At 39.3% G+C, this 27,951-nt stretch overlaps 1 protein-coding gene across 2 annotated transcripts; it reads left to right on the forward strand.

Moving 5' to 3' along the window:
• The first annotated feature begins 191 nt into the window (after nucleotides 1-191).
• Nucleotides 192-27,532, forward strand: ulk1b (unc-51 like autophagy activating kinase 1). Of its 2 annotated transcripts, none has more exons than XM_067573684.1 (27): nucleotides 192-855; nucleotides 1,955-2,047; nucleotides 2,566-2,607; nucleotides 5,625-5,657; nucleotides 8,110-8,146; nucleotides 9,963-10,136; nucleotides 12,450-12,523; nucleotides 12,939-13,040; nucleotides 14,189-14,247; nucleotides 14,940-15,022; nucleotides 15,368-15,418; nucleotides 15,878-15,969; nucleotides 16,152-16,317; nucleotides 16,423-16,477; nucleotides 16,684-16,770; nucleotides 18,165-18,308; nucleotides 18,412-18,560; nucleotides 19,729-19,988; nucleotides 20,132-20,337; nucleotides 20,672-20,793; nucleotides 21,087-21,212; nucleotides 21,784-21,968; nucleotides 22,340-22,524; nucleotides 23,130-23,248; nucleotides 23,410-23,567; nucleotides 24,013-24,148; nucleotides 24,418-27,532. In XM_067573684.1, exons 1-27 carry the CDS (start codon nucleotides 766-768, stop codon nucleotides 24,471-24,473), a joined length of 3,084 nt encoding a protein of 1,027 aa, XP_067429785.1. In that variant the 5' UTR covers nucleotides 192-765; the 3' UTR covers nucleotides 24,474-27,532. The 2 variants fall into 2 exon arrangements, with proteins under 2 accessions (XP_067429785.1, XP_067429786.1); XM_067573685.1 differs by having other exon boundaries at nucleotides 16,426-16,477.
• Nucleotides 27,533-27,951: the final 419 nt, after the last annotated feature.

The following is a 27,951-nucleotide window of genomic DNA, read 5'->3' on the forward strand; positions in this document are numbered from 1 at the left end:
AAGCGCGCATGAACGTATAAATCCTTATGCTTTTTTCACATTGTCGACAAAAAGAGGACTTTTAAATTATTATTTTCAAGTCCGAACTAGTTTAAACCAACCCAAATGTCTAACACTTTCGTTTTATGACAGGAGACCTCTGAGGAGCCTCTGACGTCAAACCTACAGCTGTATTTGCCCTGCGCATGCGCATGCGCTTTGTTGCAGACTACACCGTCTGCTTTGTTGGGACCATCGATGCTGCTGTGACTTTCGGCGAGTTAGCTTGTAATTGCAAGAGATTACGGGGAACATTCACGGTTTTTACTAGTTATTAGACATTTTAAACTTGATTTCAAGTCCACAGCGACCGCTTGCTTTGCCGTGTGGACGCTTCAGACGACAGGAGTGAGGCTGCCCTGTATATAAACAAAACGCAGCGAGCTGCTTTTTAAGGTGGCCCGTCGTCATCCAAGACAGCTGTAATAACAAGACACCCGTTTGTTAAGTTAGCTAACTTCGTGTTGGCCGCGCTGTCAATGATGGAAATTGCCGCACAACTTTGTTAGGAGTCAAACTCCGAAACTTATGCGTGCTAACATGAGAGAAGAGGACAGTTTGTTGTCAGGAAGGCAGCCCATGGCAAGTGAAAGAGGGGGTGAACATCCCTGCTGCTGCCCCTACTTGACAGAGGAGAAAGGAGCACTTGCTAACAAGAAGGGTGACCTGAGCCCTCCTGGTTGTTTGTGCAGGTCAAAGTAGTATCAAACCAGACTTTGGCTTAATATGGAGACAGTGGGGAAATTTGAGTTCAGTCGGAAGGACTTGATAGGACATGGCGCATTTGCTGTCGTCTTCAAAGGCAGACATCGAGAGGTGAGTGTTGCCCTTTTCCACTCATTATATTGCTTTTTAAACAATATATAACGTACTGTTGCGAAAAATTGGCGAATTGACACGTCATTTGGATAGTTTGGGCGTGAATCGCCTTTCATCAGCCATCCAGTGTATTTGTTTTCATTGTACGGCCTTAAGAGGCCTGGGAGCACATACAGGATGTTCCTCGAAATAACAGGCAGCCAGTGGATAAAATAGTTATTACCCCTTCATGGTCAATTACATTGTTTAAATGATGCACTGCCTAATTTTGGCAAGTTCAAATACACAACAGTTATGTAATTGTTTCCATTGGAAAGCTCAACACTGAGGCTATTAATGGACATGTTGAAACATGCCCTATGTCTGGAGTGAAATAATATAAGTTATAACGGCTATAATTTGTTTACACAGTGATAATAGAGCATCTGCTGAGACAAATAAACACCATTTCATGGTTAAACGGGAAATATAGGCCTATGGCATCTATGTTGCTGGCACACTGATCATTTTCATCCACAGAGGAAAATGGCATCCCATAATACAATACATGTGTCAAAGATCCTGTAAGGTCAGGAAATGAATCTGAGTCAGTGTGGCCTGACTTTGTGTCTTACTGCAATCACAAGGACATTGCATTGGATTATAGGAAATGTAGTGTATAAATAAAGTTTCATTGGCTGTTTTGCAAAGCTGTCTCATAGTAACCAGACCACCTGTCTGATTACAGTCACAGTGGGTGATAAGTAATCAGCACCATATTCCATTAAGAAACCCATCTAACCAACAGCATGAAGGAGGGAAGCAAATACACCAACAGTAAACATAGTTAACAAACACATGCTTTAGTGTGACACCTTAAATATCCAAGTATGATTCATGTAGTAGAATCAGTCATTTCAACAAATAGACTATGCATGTACATGTTGCATCTAATTTGCTTTACATCACTGACACACATACTGACACTTGTACTGTAGCATCAGGTCAGCAGTTCTTCATTTACCAAGCAAAGACATTGTGTAACACATACTGTGCATTGCATTTGCTTCATCCAACGCCCAAAAATAATAATTTTGCATGTAATATGTCCATCTAGAAACATGACTGGGAGGTGGCGGTAAAATGCATAAACAAGAAGAACCTGGCCAAATCACAGACACTGTTGGGGAAAGAGATCAAAATATTAAAGGTAAGTCAGAACCTCTCAGAAAGTACTCTTTGGGGATTGTTCACTGGTTTCAAGTTATTAGGTTACCATGACTACATAAAACATTATTGTAAGGATCACATGTAATAAGGTATGTAAACAAAAATTAGTTTTTTAGACCAAATGGGAATGGTAACCAGGGTAAAAACATCACTTTCTGTCTACACCAGCACTGGTAAACATCAGAATGACTGCTGTTCCTTTTATCAAATATGCAACCTTGATATTTCAGACACGTGTAGACACATTTTGTTGTTCTGGCTGCTACTGCCATCAGAACTGGAGAGGTGCAGGAAGTCAGAGTGAAATACGAGCAATGATCATGAACATGGAGATGTCATAGTGAAAGTGAATGTTCTTAAATTTCTCACAGACTACAGGGGGATTAAATGGGCTGTAAAAGACATATTGGACATCTGCTTAAAGTTAAACATGTAGAAAAATTGAGGATATACTAAGCAAATAATAATTTTCTATGTCATTCTATGTTATCTCTGCAGGAACTGAAGCATGAAAACATTGTTGCTTTACTGGACTTTCAGGTATGTTATACCGCACTCACAAATGGCATCTAGATCATGTGAGGAACAAGCTGACTGAACGGTGTCAAGGCTTCTGTTTACATACATGATTATCTCACCTCGTATTGTCCCACTTTTCTCATCAGTCTGTGCACACAAAGTAGAGCAGATGGGTTGTTGGATGTGCCTGTTCCACATGACCCACTTTTGCCTTGTGCAGCTTGAATGGTTTTGTTTTCCCTGCTTGTTAAAAGAGGTTTTGCTACATTTGTTTGCTCTAAAAACACTTTCATTTTGATTCTGTTCAGGCATGTTGTCCTTTGCTCCTCCATGTGCTGCAAATCCTTGTAAAGTTTCAGTGAATACTTCTTCCTTTGTGTCCTGCTGAACTCAGACATTTCTGGTGTTTACATTCTGTCTGCAGTCACATGGCCTGTTCCTACTGGCCTTCTTGCTTAATGCTTTGTGGGAAGTGTACTGTCTTTTTTTACTTGCTTCAAGTATCTTTGCTCAGGCTTTTTGCTACCCTTTCTGGGCACAAGTCTGGTGCCAAGGGTGCAGACTAGGTGTTATGCTTCCGTATGACATGTGCAGATATAAATACTAGTAGTAACTAGTAGCTCAGCAGCACAATAGAAAGGTGTTGCATTGGAGGGTGGTGATGTATAAGACACCACAGTCACAGAGAAATTCTTGCTTGTAGCCTAGTAACCAGTCTGAAGCTCACAGTGGCAACACCTGGCAGATAGTTTAGACAGCAGGACCCTCCCACCCCCACACACATTTATATCTTAACTCACCAGGTGTTTCTTTTGTCTTTTTGATCCAAGACTAACACATGCCATCTGGGAACAAAAAAAAAAAAGAAAAGAAAAAGCTTATGCTTACTGGTTCTATATGACAAGACTCAAATGTTGCAAAATGAAAGTAGATCAATCGCAGGCATGAGATGTTCTGCTTTTGCAAAAACTTGTATAACTCATAAGGATAAAATGTTTGTGTTTAAACCTAAAAACATTTAAATAATGTAAGTGTTGCAGGAATGTTGACATGTACAGTATAAGTGAAATGAAAACTGCATTTTAAGTCCAGATGAGAGCAGATACTGTAGGTTTCATTGCCAGAGCTGCAGATTTGTTTAATTAAGTTGACCTTTCACCCCCTGCCTTTATCTTCTTTTGACAAAAAGCTTTATCATCATGCAGAAGGTTACAGAAAAGTCATGACAGGTGACACTGAGCACTGCTATCTGCTCAAACATCCCAGTGCAGTCAACTTGTTGTACTGGTGGCTACTGCAGCTCCACTTTAGCAAATATGGATTTGATGCTTTACTGCTCTGCCCAAGAAAAGGCATTTGCAACCGGTTATCATGTCTCTACCCATGCAGAACTCAAAAATACTCCTATCATTTATCTTTATTCTGACTCACAGTGTCACCTCTCTCTGGGCAATGAGGATAGTCGGAGCTGGGCTCTAAGATTACAGGTTTGTTTTTGTACAGCAGACAGTGTAGATGTTCTGAGCAGGAGATCCTACCAGCCAGCTATCTAATTGGGTCAGGATGAAAGTGAAACCATACCAAACACTGGACACCAAAGAAATGCATTCGATTTGCATTTTACATTTGATCTGATTTTCTTACCCAAAGTGGGTTAAAAATGGTTTGTGAGTTGAAAAATCTTAAAGTGTTAGCCTGCCAGTGTAACAAACACTAGCGTAACAGCCTCGGCAATGAAAGAATTTGGCAATGCAACAGATTCTTGTTCTGTATCTTAAGAGGATTTGAGCAAGAGCAAATAGCAGGTAGATAGATAGAAAGTAATATTTTATTTAAACACACATTTTCACTCAGAGAGAAAGACAGAGTGTATGTGCAGTCTTAACTCTACCTATCTAGGACACTCTACCCTTTGGACCAGGAAATAGTTGCCACTACAAAAGTGACTTGGTGTTCACTGTAATTTTATGCAACAGTTATGTCTGGGTAATTTGAATTTTTGTTGCACACCTGCCCGCCTGCTCTGGGCTCAGTATTTTATATTATTGCAAGTTATTGTACTATTAATTTGTTAATCATGATATCTTTGTCATGATAAACCTTCAACATGGGACCAAACTTTTTATCTAACAGTGGCGTGTCGCTGTATTACTTTAAATGCAACACAGAGAACCTGTGGAAACCAGATGGTTGAGTCTCTGGTTGAAACTGACTGACTGTCCATCTTCAACAAAGCCAAAAACAACCAACTTCAGAGGCCCCGACTCAGCTGAACTATAGAAAACAGTCTGGCCTCTGACTGGTGGGTTCAGCAAGATACTGAGACTAGGTCACAGTGAGAGACCGCAGTCATCTGTCTTCATGTGATAAGAAACTTTTTTTCAAGTAGGCCTGCACTATGTTTTTCTTAGACAGGTTGTCTGAGAGAGAGAGAGAGGTTAGAGGAAAGTAGATAATGGATGTGAGAGGAGTGTCTGTATTTCTAAATCCTCCAAATGTGCAATATCAGAATGCATTCAAGTTGTTAATAAGTCAATAGAGATTTTTATTGTTTGTCGGTGTTGTTTTGGATGCTAATGAGTTAAAGTTTGAATCAACTACTTCTCGCAGTCTCTCACTTTAACTCACAGTGATTTTCCCATTGTTTTTATAATGGTGTTGACTGCAGAGCCAACTGATTCCCTATCTGTTTTGGCTTGGTATTAATGTAGAACGGTAGATTGTTTTCATTATTTCTGACTGCAAATGCGTGCAACACTAACATTTCTTTTAAAGCCCCAGTGATGTAGGAGTCTGGGATGGATCAGCTTTTACAAAATTTGTATTTTCAATCAGCCCCACTAATACTGTGGAAAGCTTTTTGCTTTTCTGATCTAAAGTACGTTTTCTATACCACTCTAGAGTGTTGTACATTTCTCCAATCCGAATCACCAATTTAGCTTGAATGTGATTGGTGAGCACAAGTGCCACCTGTTCCTTTCTTTGTCTGTCACTGACTTGTGTTTGTTTACCCCCACTCTTATCCCCTCTCTCTTTAGGAAACTGCCAGCTCAGTGTACCTGGTAATGGAGGTAAGCTTGCTGGGATGTTTGGCTTTGTTTGCTCAGCGCTGTATTGTCTCAGCTTTTGCAGGCAGCTCTGACAGGGCCTGGGCTATAATTAGCCATGTGCTCAGGCATCAAGGGGGGTAAATGACTGCCAGTCAACATCCAAATGCTGCTAGGTTTTTGCAATGGCTTTATCCCATTTACTTGACGAAAATCCAGGTGGAAAATAATGTTTGTGAATCTCCTAACTTTTGCCTTTGACCTAAAATGCTTTTTTTGTCTCTTTCGTGCCAGGAAACCACATAGAACTCAGATTTAATAAGTAATATTGCATGGATGACAGTATGGATTAGTTTTTTTTCTCATTAAATCAACTAAAAATAATTGTCAATTTCATCTAGCCAGTGAAAGAGCTCAAAACTCTGTCTCATACATATTAGTCATTCATGCAAAGAGTGTCAAAACTTTTTTTTTGGTCATGCTAGCTCTTTCTGTTTTGACAACATAATTGCCCATTTCAGTATTTTCACATTATATATATATTTTTCCCAGCTTGCTTGTTCTGTTAGTGTCTGTTGTAAAGATACATGCTATATTGTGTATTTGTCAGCCAAGCAGACACAACTTCAACATAAAAGTTAGCATGCTCAAATGGCTGACTATGGCATGACATGGAGGTGTCTAGCAAGGTAACATACAGTGATGGCCAGAGGTATCAGATCTCAAAATTATGTACTGAGAACTGCACGAAATCTGAAAATGGTTGGAATATGACTTTAAGCACAGAGGTTCTTAATATATTATTCGGTTGCCCTTTAGTTTTCAGCAGTTAAAAATCACATTATCAATGGAATGGCAGGATCATGACATTTACTTGGTAAATAACGGGTTCGTTTGAAGGATATTAGCCTCTATAAATACATATAACATTCAAAGTTTATATAATTTCTCCAGTAACCATGACAAAATGTTCAAGCTGTTGAGTATTTTTCATAAGACAGTTTCAAAGCATAAAAATGAAAAATGCTGCTGCTTATTGCTGTTTAAAAGCAACATTACAGAAGAATCAAAAACAGATGTAAAATAGAGCCACAAGAGGCAATCAGTGGATTCAAATCTTTTTGCGCTCCACAGAAGGAAACAGCTCAATTGGCCAAAAATTAAAGCCACAAGCAACAACGAGTGGGTTTCAGGCTTTACGAAGTCGAGCAAAATCACTTCAGCTGGTTTAATTATGTTTAAGGAAGGAGTGAGACCAATCACACACTTGTTTCACCATCACAAAGCCTGCAGCATTTCAGTAACTGCCCACTCAAAGTTCCGCCATTCGGCCTCCCTTTATCGGATTTGAACGAAACCCAGTGGGCATGTTAAGGAGATAGCGCAAGATGTCTCCAGTGGGTTTAATCGGGATTGCTCATGGCATCTTGAGAAAATATATGATAGGCCACGTCCAATTGCACCAATCAATATGGCAGATTTTGGTTCATACTTGCTCCCAGAGTATGCACGCCAATGTTGGTAAAATTCTGTCCACTGGCTTATCAGGTACATGTTTGTGGCATTTGTGGCGCCCCCTATGGGTTGGGCTTTAAATGCTTTGGTAGACCTATTCCTAATCACAGACTGAAGTCACGTACCAAAATTTATGATGATCGGACAAATGGTTATTGAGTTATGGCCAATATAATTTAATATAATATAATATAATATTAACAATAATAATATAAAGCCCCGCCCTTTGCAAAGATATTTTGGTTGATGGCAACCATGTTTTTCAACCAATCTTTATCTCAGTCCCTCAAGGCTGTGTACCAAATTTGGTGTTGATCAAGCCAAAATCCAAAAAGTAGATGTCACATTACTGTTTTGGACATTATGCAAATTAGCAAAAAATACATCATGGCAGACTTTCATGGTCCAAGAGGCTTTTTTGTAGCGTATAATGAGCTGGACTTGTGTGTGCAATTTCAAGTTAATCAGACTTATGATGTGAGGGGCATGGCCTTTCCAAAATTGAATTTTTGGGCCTTAATTACAGCGCCATGATCTGGCCGATTGGGCTCATATTTCTTGGGAAGCACATGCATATCCTTTCCAGTTATTGGGCCAAGTTTCATGATTTTTGCTCTTTCCAGCTCACGGCAATATGAGCTGATGCAGCAGCAGAGAGGAAATGACTTGTGAGGCAGCCTTTCATAACCTCACCTGTCATACAGACCCCGTCCTTTCTTGGGTTCATTCATATTAATAGTGGGAACTAGAACAAGGGTATAAATCTGTTACCACATCACTCTTCAGCAAATCACTTCTCTGATCTCTTTTGCTCTCTAGTTGCTTCAGAGAAGCAAAAGATGTCAGACACTTATTCACTAGGGTTATACACCAGCCCTCCATGTTATATGTGTTTCCTAATGTTATTCCTTTTCATCTCTCTTTCTTCCCCTCTCTTTCCTGTCTCTCTTTCTAATCCCAGTACTGCAATGGTGGCGACCTTGCTGACTACTTACACTGTAAGTGGAACCTTTTCATTTTCTAAAAGCTCTTGGTGCTTCTCAGTAGAAAAATCAATACAATTAATGGTGAAATGTCATCTTTGTTGCTTGATGAAAAGAGAGTGGTTGTCCTTGCTCTATGAATGACAGTCCATCATGTTTATGTCTGCAGTGACTTTAGCCAAGATCATAAATGTTTCCAAACAAAGGAGGTAAACACTAGACATTTTAAATATGATTCTACAAGTATGTATTGAGGGAGGAATCCATTTAGACTCCTACATCTTCATATTGAGGTTCATGTTCTTAAAATGGCATATGTACAATGAATCCACAACGTACAAAAGTACATTTTCTAGGTTGAAAATGTTAGAAGCAACCAATAAAGGCATATAAGTCACAAAACAAACCCTCAAAAAATGAGCAAATCTTCCTGGGGTCCTAGAATAATGAATAATCTTTGTAAAGGAAATGCTTGTTAAGACTTAAGACTGTTAAGATTAAGTAGTAGAGGAGGAAGAAATATTTTTCAGTTCTGTTAGATCTACCTAGAAGATTGGGCGATTGCAAACAAAGGGGAACTTTATTATGTATACGCCTCAAGGCAGCTATTCAGGTCACAACTCTTCCTGTATGACTGCGGGAAGCAGCCTTTTATCTGGGGGCCCTGAAGACACAGAAACAGATTTGGTGCTTCAGTAACAGCTTCAGGAACTTTGAAGGACCTAGGGCTTAAGATAGACTTTGACATACAGTATAATAAAACCACAGAGAAACCTCCCTGTAGTATTCCTCTGTCTTTACTCATCGTGCATGCAGTATGTGAGGCATGCAACACATCACCTCTTGCAAATATGATTCTAAGTCAACACGTTGCTAACAAGCTGGGAGAATCATATCTTAAAATAAAGTCTACAGTTCTGTCCAGGTTTTCGACATCTCATAAATTACAGGTTCTCTGAATAGCCAGGACACTAAACTCGTCTGAGGTGAGCCTTTGCCTGTCAGTGTGAACAGGGTGGGAAAATAGACATCAGCCACTAGCTGTTTGCTGACAAATTATTGCTGTAGCTGCTAACTTTGTCAGCCAGCTACCAGAGTCGAAATAGAGGTTCTATTCCAATTATAGTCTTTGCTTGTCTGGTTGAAAAAAGCTTCAGGAGTGTTTTTGAATCCACTCCCTACTGTGGTCAGTGATCTAAACTTTTTTTCCTGGCTGAAGTTGAACCTGAGCATGGCTTTAAAAATGTGTTGGGAGGGTATGTGGAGCCAGAGAGAAATTCTAGACAAGGGAGGGGCTTTCACATAGAGCCATACTTTACCACCTTGAGGCCAAGGAGATGATTGGAGGGGAGGAAGAGACAGGGAGCAGTAGGTGGCAGTGGGGTGATGTGTGACAACAGAGGAGCAAAACACATCTTGCAGATATTTTTAGAAGTAAAATGAGGTGATGTGTTTTGTGAAAAGTAACCTGACAAGACTCAAGGATTTGTTAGGAAAACCAGAAGCCTCACTGTCCAAAGAAAAGTAAATATCTCCAAATTTGGACATTTTTCAGATAAACTGAATGAGTGAAGTTCCATTCCTGAATGAAATTATATTGTTCTTTTATGTTTTGAGAGTTCTCTTTGTCACAAAGCTAAAGATAAAAATGTTTTTCTGAACTCATGAAAAGACTACATTTTGGAGATACATGGTTTTCACCCTAGATTTGAGATCTAGGGAAGAGGTCTACTATACCCCGACTTTGTGTCCTACGTGCTGTACACCTAGTATACCAAAGTTAATTTGTAGTCAGCTCACCTTTATTAATTTACCTCTTGTTTCTCTGCAGCCAAAGGGACACTGAGTGAAGACACTATTCGGGTTTTCCTGCAACAGATTGCAGGGGCCATGAGGGTCCTACAGGCCAAAGGCATAATCCACAGAGACCTCAAACCCCAGAACATTCTGCTCTCCTACCCACCAGGTCGCAAGTCCCACTCCAACAACACCTGCATCAAGATAGGTAGGTTTGACTGTGTGACAGTCTGCGTGCATGCACAAGTGTGACGGCATGTGCACATTTGTACATACTGCATTGTACATGTACTGTTTTCTGCTGATGCTGTTGAAAGAGTGACAGTGAAAATGGCAATAATTTCATTCCATGATGACCTTTTAGGGGGTACTAGTTAAAAAAGTTAAAGAAAAATAAATTAAATGAAAAAAGTAAGAACAATAGGTCAATGATCATCTCCAGTAAGTCAACTCTGGACATATACAACAAATAAACAATAAACAAGTACAGTTCATAGTACATAGTTAAAATTGGGCATTATTATTTGAGATAACTCTAATTTGATAACTAGATGTTTATTAATCACATTTTAAGATTTAACACTGCTTGTTCTAAACCTGTGTTATCTATTGATGAACGTAGGCAAAGGTCTAAATAAAGATAGTCAAAAATAAAAAGAGCAAAAACACTTCAGTGTTTCAGATGTGAGACCAGACCTTGCGGGTGTACATGAGATTTAATAGGAAAGCATCTGGACCCTACACAGGAGCAAAAACTCATTTCATCTCATAAAGCACCAAATGGAAATCCCTACTGCATAATCAACCTCTTTACAGGCAGTTTTTTTGCTACAGGACCTAATAATGATTTCCCCAAGGTAATTGATTTCACTAAGACTATAAAACTAAACTCATTAGAGCAAGTTGACTAGATTATATATATAGAATTTCACATTTTGCTTCAGCAGCAGTTGTAGTCTTCCTCTGATAGAGCACACCGTTGAATAAGTATCAATAAAGCGAGAACTTATTCACAGATACATGTTGTATGTGTGGTGTCAGTTTGTAAAAATTTAAAGAGATGATGTTGGTGTAACAAGAAATCACCATAATGAAAAGTGTCAGGACCAAGTATAGAGTGAGTGTTGCTGAGCTGTTTGGAAACTCTGCTAATCCTTAAGCCTATTTATTCGTTTTTTTTTTTTCCTCTTGAGAAAATTGATTACCCTGTGGGACAGAAGTCTGAGGCTTGTGTCAGTCCCAGTCACAGCAGAATGTTATAATCCTCATGACTCTGGGAAAACCGCCTCAGTCACACACACATAATCAGAATGTTCACATGTTGTATCCACAGGTACAGATACACAAGCACATCCATAGTGGGACAGAGATTACTTAAAAATGATTTTTGTTGACTTGTCGAGGATTTTAGGTGATATTAGTTGATGTTTTAAATTTTAATAAATTTAGTAACATGATTAGTAGAATCACCTTAATATTATAACCAGATTTGCTCACTCTTTTGATAATTTAGTGACACAGGAGTTGTTTTCACTGTTTTTAGCCGTGCAAGTGGAATCGCTCTATAGGGATGACGGTGTCATGTCTGTTGTTCAGTCGGTCAGCCCATCCTTTCAGTCCAGACTGAAATATCTCAATAACTATCGGACGAATTGTGATGAAATTTTGTACAGACATTCATGGTTCCCAGAGGATGAATCCTGCCAACTTTGGTGATTCCCTGACCTTTCCACTAGTGCCACAAGTAGGTTGACATTTTTGGTTCAGAGTAAAAAATCTGGACAAATATAAGATGGATTGCCATCAAACTTGGTACAGACTTTCATGGTTGCCAGACGACATACCCTACTGACTCTGGTGTTTTCCTGACTTTTTCTCTAGTGCTCCCATTAAATTGACATTTTTAGTTTTTTGCAGTTATTCATGGTCCACAGAGGATGATTTGTAATAAATTTGATCCCCTGACTGTTAATATGGTGCCAAAATAAGATCAAAATTATATTTTGTCCAATACATTGGTTTATGACCAAATACCATGGCTGCAGACTCTTATTCTTGTTATTATCTACTGTATGTGCTCTACTGTAGAGGAAACTTTGTGGTTGGAAAGTTGTTTTTTTTTTTAAATTTATTAAGCCTTAACTCCCAAGAGGGTCAACTTCAATGTGATCATGTTGCATTGTCATCCTGTAAAAGTGAAGGTCTTCCTCTCATCTATTAGAGAAAGTACAATGTTTGTTTTTATTGGTTTTGAAAATAAATAGAGCATTCAGCTGGGACCTTGCAGCAGACAAACATGACTTTTTCAGAGTACTATGGATTTTCTTTTGACATCCATCTGCAATTTTTTCTGTGGAATTGTTTTCTAATATTCTCCAATGTCCTCAAGATCTGCAGATTATCAGTATGAAGATACAACCGCATTCCCCTATTGCACCAAATGTGAACTTATCCTCTCTTGCTTCTTCTTGTTCTTTATGCCCCCTACTTTCCTTCACTCCCTCAATTTCTCCCCTCACAGCGGACTTTGGCTTTGCCAGGTACCTTCAGAACAACATGATGGCAGCAACACTCTGTGGGTCTCCAATGTACATGGTGAGCAGCATTTTTTTTATAGATATAAGGCAAAATAATTGCCAACATACTAAATGTTTCTGCTAAATGTTAAACACAAGAAAATGTAGACTTGATGACTTTAGTTTTCACTTGGACCCAAAGTTTGTTGGGCTCATTGCGGGCAGAAAATGTTTTGTAATGTTCAGCTTAAAAATAAGTCATTTTGAAAACACCATTCTTACATCATCAGCATCAGTCCACCCTAAGTGGATGATTGCTCAATTACTTCTGTCATCATTTTTCCTGTGAAACAGCAGAGCTCTAGTTCTTTTGATTATACAATACAGCATGGGCAACAATGACTGCTTAATCAGCTCATTAATTGTCCATTAAGGAGTTCCAAAGGGATGTTACACTGAAAATGATCTCACTTCTTTTTTTTCCCACTCACAAGGCTCCTGAGGTCATCATGTCCCAAAACTATGATGCCAAGGCTGACTTGTGGAGTATAGGAACCATAGTGTTTCAGTGTCTGACTGGGAAGGCTCCTTTTCAGGTAAATACACTAGAGTCATGGGTTGTATGCAGATTGATTCAGGGCAACATTATAGAGCATACAGGGGTTTTTTTGCAATGTGACCTGCTTCACACATATTTACATTCAGGGACGAGCAAACCAGTACCACTATCAAAATCTGTCGTTAAAAGACTAAATTAACAACAACCCTTATGTTATGTAGGATTTGCCATGATAACTTGCCAGTATAGTGTATGTATGTGTACAGAAATCTGAAAAGTGAAAGTGAAAATGTTTTTATACATCAAGATACTTTATATAGTAAATTATTATTTTCACTCACAAATTTAGTATTTTAGTGTGAGTTTTCTTCTGCATTTCTTATGAGAAGTAGCAAGTTGATTTAAAAAATGCCTTTTAAGGTCATTTGCTTGAAAACTGTAACACAACAGCACTGAACTGTGTCTCACAACAGCAGTGCAGATCAACAGGGAGTAAAACATAACAAGTCATCCATCTTGGCCAATAAAATTCTGCCACTTTCTCTCTGCCAGCTACAGTACTGCACTATTTCCTCTCCACTATCTTCTTCATCCCTGTCTTTACTTAAAAAAAAAAATCAACATTCACAGTTTTATAACACTCATTGTGACATTATTCTGTGGACTGGTGTATTTTGGAGATTGGCAGCTTATCTGGATTTTTATTGGTGTTTACATGATATTTGTTTAGTCAAATGAATGTGATTCACAATTAATATAATGTGATAAATATGTGAAAAGTATGCTTGTTATTTTTTTTGCAAGATAGCAACATTCAGTGTGATTAAAGTATAAGTCATATACAGTGGTTTAAAATAGTGACGATGCATCAACACAAAACTTTCCTGAATGCTCCTTTAACATGTTTTCATCCTTATCCTGAAACCACAGTTCAGTCTATTTCTTGGAAGTAACCAATCATGTGAGAGATGAACAGGAACCTGAACAGCAGGCTATTTGTCTTGACTGACTTGACTAATACTGTGAAGGATGAAACGCATCATTGCCTACCATAAAAATGCCTGCAACTATAGTATGAAATGGTGCTTTGGCTAATGGTGCTCATACATACACTTACATTTGCAGACGGCTGCTTGCTTTCATCTATCTATTTCATCTATCTTTCTTACCATTTGTCATTTTTAGGCTAGCAGTCCCCAGGACCTCCGGCTGTTTTATGAAAAAAACAAGAATCTCAGCCCCAAGTAAGAAGTTACAGTGAGATGACAGCATGCTTATTTTTTATGTGATTAACAGATGTTATGTTAAAAGACTGAAAAAACGTGGTGAAGATCATCAGTTCTTTCTGCAAATGTTAGATATTATATAGAAGTTGCTTTTAAGAAATTTGAAACTTTGGTGTACACCCTCAGAACAGAATAACCAATGAAATCTGAAGCTTTGACTGAAACTCTTCAGACAGACCCATCACTTTTGAAAATGTGTTTGTCACCAAAAGTACAGTTTGTATATCTCCCTTCTAGAGAGGTGCTACCAATCATGCAAGCTGGGCTGTTTTAACAGTTGAACGGCAGTTAGTTTACAACATCGTTAAAGCTGACAAGCACCCAACTGACTGCTTTTTATTTACAGCACAATGTCTATAAAAGTTTTACGTTTCAGTTTATCAAAGCTGTACAGTGAACACCTGCCTGAAAATCATGTTCTTAGAAATGTTGACAACCAGCCAACTGCCAAAGATGGTATAGAAAGCATATTTCAAGTTTAATTTTCTGTAGGGTATAACAGATAGATGACCATTGAAATCGTTGGTTCTGGAAAAAAAAGGATGAAATCAAGTGTAATAATGTTTATGTATCATCTGTTGTATTATTTGACCTTCAAAATCAAAATCTGAACAGCAGCACAGAGTGATTGTGCTATTATTTGTTTGCAGCATCCCCAGAGAGACTTCAAGCCATTTGAGGCACCTGCTGCTGGGTCTACTGCAGCGCAACCACAAAGACCGCATGGACTTTGGTTAGTGAAAATCAAACACAGTAAATGAAATGAAACAGCTGATGCAGACCTACACTTACAACTTAAATAGTACAATCTGCCCTATGTAGTATTTTGTAGATGATTATTTAGTCACATCAGACAATAGTTGTAACAGATCTTCCTGTGAATATAGCATTTCTGTTTGATAAAGAAGTGAAATGTTAAGAAAAAAAGACCTACAGAATATAAAATTATGCAGATCTGTGCACACACATGGTCATCATATTTGTATCTTGTTCTGATGCATACTGTAGATTCTGAATGTAGGAAATGTTGCTCTGTTTCACCACCTCCTACTAATTTTTTTTCTTCTTGGGTTGGTAGATGAGTTTTTTTGTCATCCTTTCTTGGAGGCTAGCTCATCCATGAAAAAGAGTAAGTAAGAATAAACAATACACTTCATAATAGAAATTGTATGAATAATTGGCAGTAATACATAAATGAACGACTATATTTGTATTGTACTGTTTTTAAGCATGAATCAATGTATGAATATACAATGTATTGCACAGTCATCTGCGCTGTTGAACCATACCACATTTTATTAAAACAGTCCAAATGCAAAACCTCATATCTCTTCCAAAATATAATGTATTCCTCAGTTTAATTCTGTTTTGTTAGGACTGAATCTTTAATACAAATGATACATTTATTCCATTGTAGGATGGTAGTATACCAGCCACATAGTGATATGAAGATGATTAAAAATATTTCTCATTGACATAATAATAGATGAATGCAAAGATGAGTACAGTTTCATTTTATACCAGTGTTTTAGTACAAATAATAATATTTTTAATATATAAGTGTGCTTCTGTGTATTTTTTGTTGCAGCAACTCCTACTGTGACCATGACCTGCTTCCCGAGCTCTGCATCAGCCAGCTCTTGCAGCAGTTCTTCCACCTCACACCTCGCCTCACCACCGGTTTGTCATAATTATTGTTGTTGTTTCACATGAGTAACAAGATTGTGTGTTTATGTGCAACTAGTCAAAGAAGCCAACCAAGCTAACACTTACTTGGCCTTCCTTCACTGCTTACTCTTTTATTCTTTCTTTTGTGCTTTCTTTTTGTTTATCTTCTACTTTCTGTCTCCCCGTCTCTGCAGCAGTCTCTTGCTGAGGTTCAGCATTTGCGTGCCAAAGCTCTGGCCTCCCCTACACAGGAGGCCACTGGTTTTCTCCTTAAAGACTCATCTGGAGGCGGAGGTAGCAGCAAGAACTCCTCCTCATGTGACACAGATGACTTTGTCATGGTGCCTGCTCACTTCATCAGTAAGAAAAGATTTTTGCATTGGATCTCTACCTCAATGTTTATTATTCATGTAATATTGACTCTTCTTTAATTTTGCTGTACTTTTGATTATCCTGGTTTTCCAGCAGGTGAGCTGACATGTGAGAGTAAAGTTTTGCAGGACAGCCTGATGAACAGCGGGTAAGAACCAAGGATTGGTTATTCTTTAATTGCTATTAATTGTGTGGCACTACTTTAATGTAGTTGTGTGACAGTGTCAAAATGAGGATAAATGACTGTCAGCAATTGAATTTACATTAGAAGTAAGAATATATGGTGTATTACTTTCTTAAGATAGCGTCTTGATGAAGTCCTGATGATGTGTTTTCCTTCTCCACTTTCATCAGTTCTCTTCTGGCTTCTGCGGGTCTGTGTAGCCAAGCCAAAACACCACCACACTCCCCCTCCTACAGTGGGTCTCCAAGTCCTGTCAGGTAACAGCACAAAGCTGAATGTTTGGTTGTTGCGATTCATGTGGTGCTGTGTGGCTCAGAGGGCCAGACACTATTAGATATGCAAATGGTCAAGATTGAAATTCTACGTGAGGAGTAGGGATGTCAGTTTCAGTTCATTTTGCTTTCAACACCCATTAATTGGTAACTAACTGGTTAATTTTTAAGAAAAGTTGTGATGTAGCTTTCGTTTGTGAGAGCTGTCCAACAGTCAGTGGTCAGAGCTATTGTTAGTTTGACTTTTAGCTCTTTCCTATTCTCCTTAAAGACTTTTTCAATGCGTGTAGTCACAGTAGCTCTCAATGGCATAATGCACTCTCAAGGTAGGAATATAAATAATGATACAAATATAAGGCGACCCTGATGCGACCCCCTGTTTTCCAACAGCTGTTTTTGGAAAAATAATGTTACTTTGTGAATATAACTTACATCATAGTATAGTTACATACTCCCACACTCTCCTACCAGGCTCTTGGAAGCAGTCAAAAATTATTTTATCTGGCAGTTAGCATTTATAAGACTGCCTGTTTGTCTTTTTGAGCTCCTTATCAGCTATGACAGTGGTATTTGGTAGCTTAACATATTCCGTTTCTGCAGTAGAGACATCGCAAGACGCTTTAGACTCGGTTTCACTCGTTATGAATTTATCACCCCTGTGGCACAAAAACATGTTCTTCAGAAACTCCTGCACATTAAACTGGACTAACCAAACACTTTTAGTGCTGGTTAGTCCAGCAACAGTAATGCTACAAACAACCCATAATGCAACACTCCGTGTAGAAGAAGGTTTTACGCTGGTACTTTGTCCGTTCAAAAAGAATATCCGATGTTGTGAACATGTAATTATCTAACCGTTAGCGGAGTGAGTATGCAAATTAACCAATAGACCGACATGCGTAACCAGGCAAAAATATTCTCGGCGGTTAACAATCGGTTAACGGTTAACTGTTGACATCCCTAGTGGGGAGTTAAATATCCCCAATATTGAAGTAAGAGTCGATCCAGTGTTTAATCTGCATAAACATATGATGTTATGTATGTAAGTTGAATTAAGAATTCCACATAGTTTTTTTAATTACCTCAGATCCTGTCATGTTAATGTTTATGTACAATTTAATATTTGTACATATACAAACTTGTTTTGCATTATTGTCAGTAGCACTGAACGTCTCATCTCCAAAATTTGGTGTACTCATTAATGATGTGGAAAGTGTTAAACTTGTCTGTGTCCTCTCTCTCTCTCACACACACACACACACACACACACACACACACACACACACACACACACACACACACACACACACACACACACACTCCTCTCTTGTCTAACTGTTTCCTTGGGCACTCTCCGTTCTTCTCACTGTTGTTGGCAGGCCCATTGAGTTCTTGGGAAGTAATTATGGTGGTAACTATGGAAACCATGGTCAGTCATTGCCTATCCCAGTCCCCACTCAGGTCCAGAACTACCAGCGCATGGAGCAGAACCTCCATTCTACCAAACAGGATGGCTCACCACGGTCTGTATCCACAAACTCAACTCACCGTTGTAAATGTAAATTATTAATGAGCTTTTACATGTTTTAAACGGAATGCAGTGACTCATGCACTTTACATTATTAGGCTGTCGACACCAGTGCGTCGTTGCAGCAGTGGAAGCTTGTTAGGCTTTGCTCGGACCGGGCCTTCACCACCCTTTGGGCAGGGAGCGGTGACCACCACTCGCAGGCTTTCCCTGGGAGGTGCCAGAACTTTCCAGCTCTCCCCTCAAGGTAGCTTAAAGGTTTTACTTTCAAGTCTTCACTTTGTAAACCACTTTCACAGATGCACATCACAGCTTTCCCTATACTGTATCTACATACTGAATGAAAATTTGAACAGTGTAGCAGGATCAAAGACTTATTAGGAACTATGTGGTTGTTAGATTTATTGTTGTGTAAAGGTGAGAAAGGTGTAGCATTTAAACAATTAGTCGGTTAAATAAGTTCATTGGTTTTCAGCCTTTTTGGCTTGTGACCCCTTAAAATGAAGCAGAGTCTACTTGTGAAGCTTTATCACAGATTAATGAACATGAGTTGAAAGCAGTACAACCAAAGAGGAATTTTTCTATCTAAGTTATTTCATTTGTAGGAGTAAGAGGAAAAACTAGCTTTTCTTTCTTTCTTAGCTTTTTAATCATATTGTGATGATGAGTTCTCAGATGTCTTTTCAGACTCCTCAGATTAGTTGAACGAAAGATTGATTTATGACATCACTTAATCCTTTTAATCCTTTATCAAGTGGAAATACTAAGCAGTCTCTGGTTCCAGCTCCTCATATATTAGAAGAATGTACTCCTTTCTTCTGTTTTACACTGTAAATTGACTATCTTTGCATTTTGAACTCTTGGTTTAACAAAACAAGCAGTCTGAAGAAATCGTCTTGGGCTTATATTAGTCGCAGATCTAGAAATGTGATTGGCTTGTGATATGTGTTGTTGCCCAAAATATTAACTGCAGAAAAAAGATTTACAGTGCCAGTCAAAAGTTTGGACACACCTTCCCATTCTCTTGACTGAGAAAGTGTGTCTAAACTTTTGACCGCTCCTGTAGATGATGATCGTTACAAACATTTGTCAGTGCTTCTTTGTGTCAACATGGTCAGTAGTTTAAAAAGTTATTGGTTGATAAAATGAATCAACTTCCTAAGTACACAAATACTCTTTTTCTCACCACCGGTTGCTTGTCTCTCCTCTGAGCCTCATGCTGGCACTGTCCATTAGCAGTCTGAACATGCTTGCCAGTGGGGCAGCGGGGGAGTTAGCCAGGACTTGTCCATCTCTGCTATCTCTTGATAGATTTATTGTTTTTTTTGTCCTGTTTGACATTTTGTTTTGCTATGCCACCTGCTGTCTCAAAGCAGAAATATTCAGACCTTCTTTTGTCCCACTTTCCTTTCCAGCTCCTCAGCATACTGAACTCCGGCCGACTTCTCTGCAACAACCACAGGCAACGGGACTGGGCACACGGCTCCACAGTGCCCCCTGTCTGTTGGAGTGTGCCAGTGGTGGCGGTAGACAAAAGATCAGGAAGCAGCACTCGGATCCAGTGGTGGCCCCTTCGGCGGGCCTGATGACTCTCCGCCCCCTACACTCTTCCCCCAGACTGAGTGAGCTGATGCAGCGTAACCCCCTTCCCACCATCTTGGGTTCCCCTTCTAGGGTGAGTCAGCTGTGTGTGTGTTTGTGTATATGTGAGAGCGAGGGAAGTATGTGTGTGTCGAGATCCGCAGAACAAGACTACCAAGCAGTTTTAAAAAAAAAACTCTGGTATCTCTCTCCTCTCCCTCTGGTCTCTCTCCTCAGACCATCCCTCCATTTGAATTCCCCAAGCCACCCAGCTCTCCGAACCTTGTGACCTTCCTGACACAGCAGGGTTTGGTCATCGGCTCCCCTTGCAGCAGGACTGCCCCAGCGGAGCCCAGAGACACAGGACAACAAGCACCTACACAGGTCACCCAGCCTGCCCACTGCATCCACAGACTGAGTGATGATACCAAGGGATTTGGAAGGTAAGGGCTTGAATAACATTTACAGCATAATATTGTGTTTGCTGCTGTTTTCTATTTGTTACGATTGTCTCACTGATGGTGTATATACAGGAGGAATCATTTGTGTACAGATACAGGATAGACGGTGCAATGCTGGGGTTAAAATTAGTTATGTGGATCGCCCTTTTCATTCATTCTTCTCTTCTGTATGGAGAGAAAAGGCCAACTAATGGAGTAAATAGAAGGACAGTTAAATATAGCTAGCAGGGAAGAGGTTAGTAAATAAGTGAAGGAAAGAGGCAGCTAGTGAAAATACATGTTCAACAAGGCTAATTCATCTCTCTCTTTGGTGCAGGTCTCAGAGCGCCGGTCGTCTGTCTGACATGCTGCTGATGGCTGCATTTGGACCAGGTGGACCCATGGGTGACCGAGGCAGCTCAGAGAACCTCAACTCTGAAAAAGCCATAGACATAACAGGTAGACATGTCTGATGATTGAGGTTTACAAAAGTGTGTATGCTGTTAGGGATTTTTTTTGTTTGAGCGGCTCAGTCTGACCGGCACACACACTGGTGTCAGTATTAGACACAAATTAAAGGCTGTAAAAATGACCTTTGATATGTTGTTATATACTCTATGTATATACTGGTAAAAATGTAATTTCAGAAAAGCTATTACCATCAGAAAATGGTCAGTAATATGTCCGGTTTGATTATCAGGTATGCTGATCTCCATCTCCACTATCAATCTTTCTTATTTTCTGTTCTTTAGTGCCCCCAGGTGGTGGGGGAGGCCCCTTACCCGGCTCCAGCAGCCCAGCACAGGTGGTTTTCACCGTTGGCTCTCCTCCCAGCGGCAGCACCCCACCTCATACCTCCAGACAGAGGAAATACTCAGGTAGTACATACACATCATAACAGTTATTTGTCTCCACATCCCTTAAGTTGTTTTTTTTTTAGTAGGTGAGAATAAAATACGATCAACACAGCAGCATTACTTCTATGCTCTGCACACCATACAGCACAGAGGCACCGAGAAGCTATTTTCATTTTCCATGATGTGGAAATTGAATTAAATGTCATGGAGTTAAGTATAAAAGGTTGACTGTCCACTAGCCAATTGATCTGAATGAAACCCAACTGTGGAGAGATGTAGTTACATTTAGAGGGTAATAATCCAACTGACTTGGTTTTATGAACACACAGTTTTCCATTTGGTAACTGGCACTTGTAGCTGTTGGCAGATGTTGATCATTAACTGGAACACATCTCCACTTAATACAGTGGTCAGCAATAAGTGTTAATTCCAAAAACATAAAGCAACCGAGTTGGTAGAAATTAAATCCTCACACTCTTATTTCAGTTTATTTATTGTTGTCCATGATGATTTTGCTTGATATTTGTAGAAATGAAAGGTCCATGCCATTTGATGAAATAAGTTTTACCATTTCTTTTTCTGACTCCCGCAGGCTCATGCACTTCAATCAGCCCTGCAGGCTCCTTCACCAGCCGCTATCCCCAGACAGGCACCTATCTGGATGGCTTCGAGGCTCCTTCTAGCCCTCGTTACAGTTTTTTTGATCCTATCACAGCCAACATGGGCGGTCCTGTAACCTTCGAGGCTCCTGAGCTGCCTGAGGAGACCCTGATGGAGGTGAGAAGCCGGTTTCCCACACAGCTCTGGAACGTAGCGAAAATGGAGTCATCCCTTTGATCCTCTGTATGCAGCTATTAGTGTCAATCAGTGGTTCATTCTCACACAAAGTTGAAATGAAAAATACTTAACATTCCTCCTGAGAAAGTGGACTGTGTGAAAAATAGAAAAAGAAAGCGTAGTGTTGTCGTTGCCTAAGATGGAATCTGAGAATGGAATAATAAAAATAACTGAATGACATGCCTCCTGTTAGTGCTTTCCACCAATGTAGACTGAATGTGGAATCGCACTCTGGTGTCCTCTGTTTATTTTATGTTCTATCACCTCTCTCTCTCTTTGTCTGTCTTTTTCCTGTCTCTTTCGGAGTGCAGCAGGAGCATACGGATATTGTGCAGAGCCTGCGTTTCACATTGGATTTCGCCCGCTGTCTGATGGAGGTGGCTGGAGCCCGTGGTGTTGCGTTGGTGGAGGAACAAGGGGACGCTTCTCAACCCTCCCTCCTTCAGCAGCAGAGCCTGGTAGCGGATCAGATAAGCTCATTGAGCAGAGAGTGGAGGTAAGGTAGTTGTATCAACAATGACTGTGTGTCTTTGTTGATGGCAGTGATACTGTTTACCCAATTTGGATGGAATTTATTTTTAAGGTGAATCGCCTGGCTTTGCACCATGTTTGGTTTTTAAGTGAAAAACTGAAAGTTAACCAAACAGTTGTTTTAAAATTGTGCAAATTAGAAAACAGATCTGTCAAGTCAGACTTATATGTTGCAGTTAGCAGATTTACTCAGGAGTATAGGCTGAAATATGTCTAAATGTATGGGGGAAAAAACTGTAGATGGGGAGAGTGTTGTGTAACGGCCAAGACTTTGGACTTCATGTGGACCCCGGAGCAGTAAGAGATAAAGATAGAGTGTCTTCTTCACCCTATATTCCACAATCCAAGAGCCACTAGCCAGTGGTTACATTCATGTTTTCTCACTTGAGATTGTTTGACTGTTTTAATGCATAATCATGTCTTGCCCATACACCTCCTGTACAAATATGTCATAGAAACATTTAAATTACTTTCTTTTGTTTAAATTTTGTAGTCTTTGTATTGCATGTTTCAATGGTCTATTCATATGTGGGTTTTAAGTACTCTATGTGTGTTTTATTGTCTCCTCAGTCATGCGGAACAGCTGGTTCTCTACCTTAAGACTGCAGAACTCTTGTCTACCGCCTTACACACAGCCATGGATCGAGTTAAACAGGGCAAACTCTACCCATCCGCTACAGTCAAACAAGGTATGAGCCATTTCATCTTGTAAGGGAGAGGGTCTTATTAAGGTGTCAAATTTGTATTTTAGCCAGAATTAGAGTAACTTTTAATTGAAACATAATGCCCACATTCAGTGTCTTGGTAGCATATCAAGTTCCTTTTTTTCCAATGTTCTGTCCATTTACAGTGGTGAAAAGGCTGAATGAGCTGTACAAGTCCAGTGTGGCATCCTGTCGCTCACTCAGCACCCGTCTGGAGCGCTTCTTTTCCAAGAAGCACCGTCTAATGGACCAAATCACCTCTATCACAGCTGAGCGGCTGCTGTTCAGCCACACTGTGCAGATGGTAAGCCAGAGGAAAAAAATTGACAGTTGGAAAGTGGAATAGGAGATGAGGGTTATTGACCAGCAGGCCACAGCATAACCATTCAGATACCATATCTATTATTAGTTAATTAGCCCTAGTATTTGTCACTACTTCTCTTTGTTTCTCCTATGCTCTAAACATTTCCTCTCAAAATATTGCTTTATGGTCACAAGAATATTGAAAGGCCACTAACGTTAGTAGATTGTCATAAAGTGTTATTTAAATGGATAAAATGTAATGTCATATGTATATATCTGCATTGGTACATTCACTTCATGAAAACAAAACTTGGTAAATTGAGCTTGTTTATCAGCCCAAGGACTGTATATATTTCTCTCAAGACTAATCATATGTGTTGATATTTTAATCTCGACTAAAATCAAACATACAGTACAATAACTTTGGCCTCCTGATGTCATCTCAGGTTCAGGCTGCTGCGCTGGATGAGATGTTCCACCAGGGGGAAGCATCGATTTTACGTTATCATAAAGCTCTCCTACTGATGGAGGGCCTATCTCTGCTGCTAACTGAACAGGACGATATCCTCAGTGTAAGCAAATGTAAGTATGTCTGTCAGCTTGTCTTACAAAAAATTAGGGATATCACTTTCTATTTTAAGAATAATTTATCATCTATGCTGTGATGTTTAAATAATATCATTCTGGGCAGTTAGTTAATGCACATGAACAAAACTTAACTAACCTGCATGTCTTCAGACTGAAACCTGGAGCACCTGGAGGAAAAACAAGCTAACACAGCATGGACATGACTTGTTACGCTGACTCACCCGCCATCTTCTTTTTCTTTCCCTTTCTCTTTCTGTCGGCAGGTAAGGAGTGCATTGAACGTCGCCTCACAGCCTTGCAGTCAGGACTCTGTGTTTGATTGACCTACGCTGTCTCTTGGAGTGTGGATATGATGTCAGCCATTTGCGCCCCGCACATTACCAGTGAACAAAGTCTCCACCCGTTCCTCATGGTGTTCACGTAGAAATGCTTTAGTTTTCAGGAGAAATCCACAAGGCTTCAGTTTTCGTTAAACCTCTAGGATATGTACTCACGGAATGGCTTGCCATTCATCTTGAGTTTTGGACAGTCGCATTGACTTCCCCAACACTAAACCTGGACCGGTGTTGGACGTGAAGCGCTTGTGCTGTGAAAGAATGTCTGCATTCTCGCCTGTGTGAGAGGACTCATCTCTTGGCACTGAAAGTTGTATTTTTTGCCAAGGTGAAGATTCCCCTCATGAGGCGTAACACATGCAGGAGCATTTATTTGCCAAACAGTCACATACCCACATACAGTACTTAAAGAGATAGCATTTTAAGATGGACAAATATACAGAACATGCTACAAATTTGCAGTAGGCATCTCTAAACAAAACATTATCTTTTACCAAGATCGGTAGCTGGAGAGAAAGAGAAAGTACAGTGTACTGCTGCACACCTACATACAGTAAGGACGTGTGCTGAAGAAGACTGGGAATGGCCAGGTATCATTCTCATCAAATGTGTTTGTCTTATACACCTTGTTTGCTTTCCTGTGCTTATTTTTTGTTTTGAATCTAATTGTTACTTGCTTGCTGAAGAGAAGTATATATAGAATTGCTACAGGTGGTGACTGGAAGCGCATATAAGCACTAAAACAAAACTGTTGCCAAAATTACAAAAAAAAGTAGTTTTGATTTTGTGTCATATTTTATTTTAGATTCACTGTAGATAACTATGCTGGTTTGGAAGAAAAAAAAAACCCTGTGTTTGACACTTTAATGATTCTATACTTTGTTAATATGAGCGACCATGTCCTCTAATTGAAACAATGATGTAACAGATTTTGTTTTCTATACCTACATGGTGGCAGGTGTTGAAGCAACAAGCTGGAAAATAGGTCCTGAAAACATTCACTATCCTACTGCTACATGCAAAGTATAGCTTTTTATTCAAGAGGGACTGAAACTAGCATCCCTGATCACAATCATGTTAAAGATGCTGCAATAAACTGGGATGTTTTCTTCAGGTATACAGACGCTTAGAGGCTGCTGTTGCTAGTAATCTCTTCACAAGATTCCATATTCTGTCTGTCCGTATTTTATCTATCAATAATGTTGGAGCTAAGCAAGTATAATCAAATTTGAATGTAAGGGATAGAAGAGAGTCAGTGTTAGATAACTAACACTGAGGCTGATCCGGGGGTTCGTGTCTGAATGTTTTTGCACTGTTGAAGTACTGTATAGAAAGACCTTGAGTGGAACATGCGATAAATGTCAAGTTTTTTTTTTTTTTTTAGATACCTTGACAGATTTGCTTATTTAGATTTTGACTTCCATATTTTTTAGTGCTGTTTTAGTTGTATTATAGTTACTGTCAAAAGGTAATGTATGTTAGATGTGAGAATGTTGACAAAGAGATGGTATAAGCTATGAAGCTTTCAGAAAGATTTCTTTAAGAAGAAAAAAGGAAAAAAAAGCTTTACACTGAAAAAAAAAAAAGATTTGCTTCAATTTTGTTGTGTTTTATTTCAGACTATTCAGTGGGTGACGATTGTGTCTGATTTTGAAAAGTGACGTGTTGAGTTGGAGTGCTAGTTGAAAATGTGTATTTTACCTGAAATATTTGTGTATTGTCGATATTGACCTTAGCCATACATCCCCAACGGGATCCTGTAACTCCCAAAAAAGAAGTTTGTGCATGCATGCATGTATGAAGTGGTGTTATTTGAGGTGTTAATGGACAGTGGGGTTTGTTCAGCACAGAATTAACGACATAGCTTTGTAACAAGATGTGGATGACTTGATTTTTGACTCCATGGATGTGATTGACTCCACTGAAAATCAAGGGTTCCTCTGGTAACCCACTGCCAGGCCCAGTACTACTTTCTTTATCTTGAGGTGTCTTTTCCCTGCCTTTTTAAGTTATTAAAATGGTGAATGAATTCATATTTTAGAAAAAGGTGTAGATTTGTGGTCAGGGCTAAAGATAGTTTACGCAGAGAATAAGAAGCCAGTATAGTAGCATTGTCAGCAGAACAGAATGGAGGAAAGGTTTTTCGCAGTCGAGAGTTCTCTAAATATACATTATGTGTATTTGCTTTGTGGCCTTTTGTCTTTTGTCAGAGAACTTAAACTGAAATGTTTGTAGATGTTACTTTAATAAGAGCATTCTGTGTGTGTATAATGTCTGTTTGAGTGTACATTCCTAATATCATTCACCCACAAGTTCTGTCTCACATACGTGCTGTTCAGTCCGAATATAATGGCAATGTCTCAAAAGATGCAGGTAGCAGAAAGTGAGGACCTCTTTTGTAAAACTGATGCATGTGTCACTTTTTATTGTTCCTTGCAATCATTGCTATTGGCCATCCTAATGATTATTATCTTCAGTAGGAGTTTAAAACACCATAAAGATGATTTGTGCAGCAGTAGAAATAACTACAGAGTACAATGTACAGTGACTAGCGCGTACACACTCTGCTGAAGTGTCCTTGAGCAAGATATTGACTCTCTATCAGCTCCAGGGCTGCTGTTATATTAAAGATGATATGAAATGTAACCATCATGAAGATTCAGCCTTTGCCATGTGCACTCCCACAATAGATCTGTCGTTGGTCTTTATTTTTATTTTTGTATGTTTCCTAAGACCATGCCTGAATGTTTTCATTTTGTGTTTTCACCTTTCTCATTCTGTATCACCTGTAAATATTGTAAATTAAGTTATTGCTGTCACTGTATATATGAATCTGCAGGCATGGAGAGAACAGTACCATACCACCTATACATTTCCAAAGAGTAGGCCTTCTGCTGATCTTCCATATTGTCTCTTACTGTTTCAAAGACATTTTAATGTTGTCATATCTATGACAGACACACTATCTTGTTGTCCTTGTGCGTAATGTAACCTTTACTGTTTGAGTTGCAACATGAATAAAGTGAAAGGAAAGGTAATTGGACTTAAGATAATGTGGGTTTTCTGCTTTGCTGTTTCACCTCAGTTATGTCGATTGTTACGTTTTACTTGAACTGAAGCTTTACACTCACTTTTAGAAATCGTGCACCTTTTAAAACTGACAAATTTCATGATCCTTTACACCAGTTGAACCTAGTCGACCATAAACGTCACCATGCTTTATTGGCCTTGGATGAATCCAGATAACAAGTTAGTCTTTAGTCTTAGTCCCTATTTGGAATGGAGTATGGGGAAGGCTGGCAAGACAGTTAGAGCTACTATCCTGCCACTAACCTGTTAAGCTTGCTAAGACCAATCAAACTGAATGTCAGGGACTTTAAATTAAGCCTACTTAAAGGAACATACTAGTGTTTTGGCATGGTTCAGACAATTAATTATTCACCAGTACTTAATGTCACTCAC

This window comes from Thunnus thynnus, chromosome 19, assembly GCF_963924715.1.
Source record: "Thunnus thynnus chromosome 19, fThuThy2.1, whole genome shotgun sequence".
NCBI lineage: Eukaryota > Metazoa > Chordata > Actinopteri > Scombriformes > Scombridae > Thunnus > Thunnus thynnus.